This window comes from Sceloporus undulatus, chromosome 11 (genome assembly GCF_019175285.1).
Source record: "Sceloporus undulatus isolate JIND9_A2432 ecotype Alabama chromosome 11, SceUnd_v1.1, whole genome shotgun sequence".
In the NCBI taxonomy this organism is placed as follows: Eukaryota; Metazoa; Chordata; class Lepidosauria; order Squamata; family Phrynosomatidae; genus Sceloporus; species Sceloporus undulatus.
Window position 1 is genome coordinate 6,281,741 of NC_056532.1, and position 7,535 is coordinate 6,289,275.

General features: G+C 49.4%; 1 protein-coding gene across 1 annotated transcript in view; it reads left to right on the forward strand.

Annotated features, from left to right (window-relative positions):
• PIPOX (pipecolic acid and sarcosine oxidase) overlaps positions 1-4,543 on the forward strand; it is a 6,679-nt gene extending 2,136 nt beyond the window's left edge. The window contains exons 4-8 of the mRNA XM_042442405.1: positions 1,295-1,477; positions 1,682-1,825; positions 2,513-2,674; positions 4,132-4,207; positions 4,291-4,543. Coding sequence (XP_042298339.1) covers positions 1,295-1,477; positions 1,682-1,825; positions 2,513-2,674; positions 4,132-4,207; positions 4,291-4,421 — 696 coding nt within the window. The 3' untranslated portion in view covers positions 4,422-4,543. The remainder of the gene's footprint in view (positions 1-1,294; positions 1,478-1,681; positions 1,826-2,512; positions 2,675-4,131; positions 4,208-4,290) is intronic.
• Positions 4,544-7,535: the final 2,992 nt, after the last annotated feature.

Genomic DNA, 7,535 nt, shown 5'->3' on the forward strand with positions numbered 1-7,535 from the left:
ATCCATCCATCCATCCATCCATCCATCCATCCATCCATCCATCCATCCATCCATCCATCCATCCATCCTTTTCCTTCTTTCCTTCTTTTGTATTATTGCCTTTCTATTCTTTCCATCCATCCATCCATCCATCCACCCACCCATCCATCCATCCTTTTCCTTCCTGAGATGCTGCTGTCCCTCAAGGGTCCTTGGAGCCCCTTTCTCTGGGGGAGACCCTCCATGTCACTTGTTGGCGCATGCACCCAGAAGGTGGCATAGGCCTCTGGCCCTCATGTGGGCTTTGGTTTCCTATGGCTTCCCCTTCCGTGCCAGCCACTCTGCCCCAATGCTTTCGGAGCAGCCGACAGAATAAATAACAACACAACACATCCCCCCCCCACCCCTCGCTGAGTCAGATCCAAAAACAGAGCCATAAAACAGCATAGATTTCCCTGCTCTCTTTTCCTTTTCTTAAATGAAAAGCCGGGCAGCAAAACGTTTCGGCAAACAAAATGCAATGCTATAAAATCGGAGGGAAGGCAGCGCCGGTCGCGTCCAAAGGGCCCAGCGAAAATAACCATAAAAAAAACACACCGCCACGTCTTTCCTTTTTTATAGGCTTGATGGCAAAGCCATTAAAAGCGAGTTCGGCAATCTTTTTGGGAGTTGCAAGTGGGTTTTATCTCACTCTTTGGGTTAAGCCGCTTTCCCTTGACAATTTGGGGATGATGGAGCTCCCTGTTCTTGACTATATACATCCCACAGCAATGTCTCATAGCTGTGCCAACCAGGAATGTGCCCGCATGCCTTTGGTTGCAAAGGCTCCTGTCCTGGACCTTCTGCCCCTACTAAGCCTCAGGCAAAGCTGAGACCAACCACAATAATGTCGCAACTAGACAAAAGGTGAGATTATTGATTAATTATTAATGGATTATAGATTAGTTAAATGATAGAAGGGGTGTTGTGAAGCCCCCAAATTTCATTCAGAACCTTACCCATTAATTCCAGGGAGGATGCAAGATTTGTTGCAGGCGGACACTTAGCAGCGGTCACTTCAGGTTGGTGTGAAGGGAGGCAGTCATCCATTCTGTCTTTTAGTCCAAACTGTAGGGGAGCCAACTGCCCAAATTAGGATGGCGCCTTTAAAATAAAAATAAAATTGACTTTTAAAGGTCAGACTAAGATGCTGAAGTTTGGGAATAAATCACCACCATCACCACCAACTGGTGTGGGACCCATCAGCCACCGCCAGGAGTTTAACCCAACTCTCCCCGCTTTTCCTACCTGCCCCCCCCCCCAAATTAAACTCTAGGACCAGTTCCGGGGCAACGGAGGGACCGTGTGTGACGGAGAGAAGGTGCTCAGGATTGTCCCTGGGACTGTGGTCACCGTGATAACCCAGAAAAGAGAGTACCAGGCAAAAAGCCTAGTGGTCACAGCCGGAGCGTGGACCGGCCCACTCCTGGCTCCTCTAGGGCTCCACCTGCCTCTCCAGGTAAGTTGGGTCAGTTGGAAGGGTATCACTGTGTCCAATGCCCATATCCTTGAAAGCAATCTAGATCAATGATGGTCAAGAGGGCAAAGGTTATCATTGAGGAGGAAAGCACAAGCTAAGAGAGGCTGCTGCGCTTTGCTTTCGCCTTCAGTGGCATCTCATGCACTGGCATCTCACGGGCCTGGCTTTCTTTCCTCTTCCCAGCCCTTGCGCATCACTATCTGCTACTGGAAGGAAAACCGTCCTGGGACCCTTGAAAAACTTCCTTGCTTCATTGGCATCAATCTCAATGGAGACAAGCACCACATTTATGGGTTGTCCGCCGGCGACTACCCAGGCCTTGTCAAGGTGAGAGGGAAACGCCAGGCAGAGGGCATGAAAGGAGGCACACCGGGATTGGCGATTGAGGGATGGAGGAGGAAAGGTTTTAGGTAGCCTGGTGGCATCATTCCTTTCTTTCTCACCAAGTTCTCCATAACAACAGGGCCGGATTGAGCATGAGTGAGGTGCCAAGTGCCAACCTTGGGCAAGCGATGGGATGGATGGGGGACCTGTGCACTTTGCATCCCCATAGCTAATGCTGCGGAAAGAGGCCACCGCCGTTTTGGGAATGGGAAAGAGGGGACAACCGTTTCGTTCTTTATTTCCTGCCCCCCAAAGTCAGCATCCCAGTCCTCATTGCTTCTGAGCAAAGGGAAATAGGTGCACACTACGTACTTTAATCCCATATAAATGGCCATGGCTGCACCCCGTACAATCCTGGGATTTGGTGTTTAGAGACAATTCTCAGCCAGAGAGCTCCAGGGCTGCAAACTACAAACCCCAGGGTCCCATAGGATTTTGCAGTGGGAAAGACAACACCAGAAAATGGCTTCATTCGTGCCAAATCAGACCCACACTGGCCACCTTAGTTCAATATGATCAACACTGGCTGGCAACAGTTCCTTCTCCAAAGCTTTACCTGGTGAGATTTGACCTGAAAAGCCAAAGCTCTACCCATTGAGCTCCAGCCTGACTTTCCGCTGCCCTCTCTAGATTTGCTACCATCATGGCAACCCAGTGGATCCCGACTCGCCGGACCGGCTGAACCAAAGCTCACTTCCCGTCCCCGACGTTCAGATCCTGCGGGATTTTGTGAGCAAGTACCTGCCGGGGCTGGATCCTGAACCTGCTTTGCAGGAACGCTGCTTGTATACAGTAAGGAGTGGGCGACCCATAGAATTCAATGGGGTGGGAAGGCATGGCACACACCAGTGGGTTTAAATCTTCTTTTCCTTCTGCAGAGTTCACTGGCTGCAAACTACTTTTGCAGCCTGAACTCAGTTTGCAGCAATTGGAGTAAGTCAAGGATGAAGGAGGAGGTGGAGAAAGAAACTGGGAAATAGTAAAGGCAGCCGGAAAAGTGGGACGGCAGAGGATTGACCGGACTGTCTCTGGCAAATTGGGACATGGCATTGTCCAACCAGAGCTCTGCAATGCCTAGATACTCAAACACAATCTGAATCACTGACGGTCAAGAGGGCAAAGGTTATCAATGAGGAGGAAAGCATAAGCTTGGTGCGGCGACTGCAGTTTGCTTTTGCCAGAGCCGACTGGGAAGGTCAAGATTTGGCCCCTTTCTTTTTCCTCGGCCCAAAGTCAGGGAAACCTGGCCATTCCTGCCCCAGAAGGGCTTGTTTGCCTTTGCAACGTTTGCCGATCTGAAGGAAGAAGGCTTCTTCACCTGTCGGATGCCCGCCTGCCAACGTCGCTGCCGCAAGCAAGCAAGCAAAAGTGGGGAGATGTTGCCCTCCCTTTCGCCTCCTTCTCTTCTTCCTCCTCTTCCTCCTCTTCGAAAGCTGATTGAGAGGAGCTCCAGTCGGAGCTGATGAAAGAACTACTTCTCCAAAAGAGGTCTAATTAACTTACGGACCCCGATTCCACCAGATGAAGTGATTGCCAGGGTGCTTTTGAAAGTGAGAAAAGGCTGGAGCGGGAAAAAGAGAGGGAGAAATGTAGAACGCAGGCGGGGGAGGGCTTTGATTTGCAACCAACCGCTGGGCTGCTCAACAGAGCCTCCATATCCAAGAGGAGGTCTACCTTTCAATACTGGGAAGGAAAGAGGAATATGTTTAGAAAGTGTCCACTCAAATGCTGTTTTGGATGATTTGGAAGTAAAGAGAATTGTCCCCCCCCCCCCCGAAACAAGAAGTAAATTAAGGCGTATTTTTGGGCAACGCTATTATCTGGGCGATCCAGACTCTTGACTCTAGCGGGCATAAAATGCCACTTTCTCTCCAAATCTGCGCTGCAAAAATAATCCAGTTTGACGTCACTTCAACTGCCACGGCTCAATGCTATGAAGTTCTGGGAATTGTAGTTTGTTGTAGAACCAGAGCTCTCTATTTAGGAGGCTAAATATCATACCCATAAAACTATAGTTCCCAGAAATCTGTAGCACTGAACTGTGGCAGCTAAAATGGTGCCAAACTGGGTTGTTTCTGCAGTGTGGCTGTAGCCCTTGAGAATCTGATTTCATCCTGTGCTCGTCTATTGACATCTGTCTGTCTTTTTAAATCTGTGAATAGCAGAAGGAAAATGAAAGGATGAGAACGATGGGAAATGAATCTTTTTCTTTGCTTTCTCACTTTTTATATACTATATAATTACACCAGAACACTCCAGATGAGGACTTTGTGTTAGACCACCATCCACGTTTCAGAAACATTGTCATCGGGGCCGGGTTTTCAGGTAAGTGCAGGTTTGGAGGGAAGGAAAGAGTGTGCATTGCATTTACCTGCTTCCCATTTTAAGCCTTCTGTCGCTTCTTATAGGTCACGGGTTCAAGTTTGGCCCGGTTGTTGGAAGGATCCTTTGCCAGCTGAGTCTGGGGGAAACGCCGTCCTACGACTTGGCCCCATTTCGGATCAGCCGGTTCCTGGGACGACCAAAGTCCACCTTGTAAGGCTTGAAGAAGCCATGGGACCTCGACTAAGTGGAAGAGAAATTTCACCTTGATTTGGATCAGCTCCTTTGGCTACGATTTCTCTTAATTTCAAAATAAACTGTGAATAACCATGCTTGGTACTTAATGGCTGGTGCTTAATGGCAACCAGTGTCCCCCAGTCTTAGATTCTGACCTGGAAACCTCAGGGATTAGGGCGACTCTTTGCAATCCTATTTGTAGGATGGCAACTCTGGAGTTGGGATCATCCCCTCCAAAGTCCTCCCACCGTCCTCCTTTACCACCAACTCAAAAGAGGGCAATAAACTCAGCCAAGACATCATTTAACATTCGGATTCATTAAGGAGAGCCGAGAGAAGGAGTCGAGGTCTGATGAGCGGAGCTCTTCTCCATCTCCCAGCCAGCCACCCACCAGCTCAGCCCCCCAATGCACACTCCACAGAGCCAGGCGAAATGTTTTAAAGTTAAATGTGCCATTTTATGATCATTAGATAGCTTAGCTTAATAGAGGCGCATTACTGCCACGCTGGCTTTATGGTTCCAGGCCAGAGCAGGAGAGCCCCTGTGCCGGAGCGCAAAGCCTGGTGCAAAGGAACTTGGGCAAGCTATGCCAGGGAAGGGTTCACAACGTCACAAGGGCTGCTACCGGGCATGTGAGAATGCCACATCCTTCTAGGGTTGCACAAGTGTATGGATGAGAGAATGCCACATCCTTCTAGGGTTGCACAAGTGGATGGATGAGAGAATGCCACATCCTTCTAGGGTTTGCACAAGTGTATGGATGAGAGAATGCCACATCCTTCTAGGGTTGCACGACTCCATGCATGTGAGAATGCCACCACCTTCTGTTTGAGAAGTAAGAGGGAAATTTCAGCCAAAGGGTTTGTTCCCAGAGCAAGGTGAGATGGAGGGATGATTCCGTCTCACTTAGCCAGGGAGATGGGAAAAGGAACATTTAATCTAGCCTAATTGCTTCCAGCCAGAAACTGGATGCAAAGCAGCACAGAGGGTGAGCCCTGGCAAGGAGAGAAGGAGCCAGCTGGCAAATAAAATGCCTAGTGCCTCTGGAGAGCCTTTGTAAGCTGCAGCAACCAACCAACCAAACCTTTGCAAATTGTAACTGGGGAAGCTGGAGATTTGCACCCAGGCCTTTCCTCTCGGCTGGAGCCGAGTCCCCCCAAACCAGAGGATTTGCACCCTTGTCTCTTGTTTGGAGATGATGCATGGAAACAGGAGACTCGGGGACAGATCTGGCAACGCACGAGGGAGAGGAGGGGAGTTTGGAAACCCTTGTCTCAAAATGTCATTCCAAGCAAATGTAGAGGCAAATGTGGCACAGATTTGAAGGACGGGGGTAGCTTTCTCTCCGTCATGCACCCCAAACCCTGTCGAAAGAAGAACAGCTTCTGTCTCCATCTCTTCCTGTCCAGCCCAACACTTAAAGCAAAATTAGGTCAGTAAAAGAGCTGAAAGGGGAGGAAATCCTCTGGACCGGTTCTTTTTTGGGGCTTCTCGTGGACGGAGGGGGCGGATGGGGTCAGCCTCTGTGTGTGTGAGCAAGGGGGTCTTGAATCATTTATAGGCCTTAATAAATATGCAGATGAGGAGCGGGGAATGGGAGCCCTCAAGCGCTTTCATTAATTATTGAAAGTTATGGAAATGGGAAGGCGCCCGGCTCCTTTGCATAAGCCCCATCCCGGGCGCTGTGCCAGGGGAGACAAATGCCTCCTCACACCCCTTCTGAACACACAAGCGCACGCACACCAACACACACACACACATCTCCCCTTCCAACGCAAGGTTGGATGGTTTGAACTAGAGGGAGGCAACGGTGAAACTCACCTTTTCCTTAGCACTAGACGTAAGATCAGTTCAGCCCTGGGATCGACGGCTTGGAGACACGTTGGCATTTTCTTCTCTGGACGTCCGATGAATAGATGACCTCTGGGGGGACCTTCTCCAGTTCTCTCATTCTGGACATCAGCATGACAATTGCTGGGCTTCAGACCTCACCATCTCTCAGCATAGCTAAGGCTAATGGAGTTGCAGTCCTGTTCTCTATTGCTGCTGTAGAAGGTAAAACCCAAACCGGTGCATTTAAATAAATACATACGATAAAACTAAACATGAGGAAGAACTTGTGGACAGTAAGTACGCAGAAAGAGACACCTTTGAAGGTGGTGGATTCTCCTCCACCAAAGGTTTTTTAAACAGTTGGCCTACCTCGAAGGGGGGTTGGACTGGATGACCGCTGGATAACCCTTCCCAGATGATGATTCTTACGATTTGGAGGGCCACGGTTGCCTTCTTCTCTGGCAACCTTTCCTAACAGCCTCCAAAATACGCTAAAATCTCCTTTGCCTAACCCTCGGGAGTTTGCTTGTTCTCGATACTTTTAAGCCTTCTGCTCGGTTTCCCTTTGGAGACCAAGAGGGAGAGTAGCTCCTCTTTTAAATGTGAAAATCCAGTTGGTTTGGGGCCAATTAACAACTGCAGAAAAGACGGGTTCCATGAAAAATAAATAAATCCTGGTCTCAAAACATTGCATTTGTCAATTAGCAAACAAGGATGGCAAGGTCTCTCCAAAACAGCTGCTGCTATTTTTGCCTCCGGCGGGAAGAAGCAGAAACTGGTTCCAGGAGATGCTATCAGCGCAAGAGAAGGATGGCACACCTTTACAAATAAACAGGGCTGGTTTTAATCCGAAGTCTAAAGTCTGGACCGCCACCGATTGCAAAGTAGGGTGTCGGATAATTCCTCCCAAACTTTGGTCCTCCAGGTGTTTCGGACTTCAACTCCCAGAGTCCCCAGCAATTCTGGGAGCAGAAGTCCAAGACCCCTGGAAGGTCCAAGTTTGGGCACCACTTAGAGCAACGGTTGCCCAACTTTGGTCCTTTAGATAGTTTGGACTGCAGAAGTCCTACTGAGCTGGGTTAATGTTCAGGGATTCTGGGGGCTGAAGTCCAAAACACCTGGAAGACCAGGGTTTGAGAGCTTGGATGAAAAGGCAGAGTGAATTCACCCTCCTATTGATAGCAGGGCCAGCATCCATCGATGCTCCCTGGGCCTTGGGTTTTCCATATAGACACCAGGGATCCTTTCCAGGATGGAGCT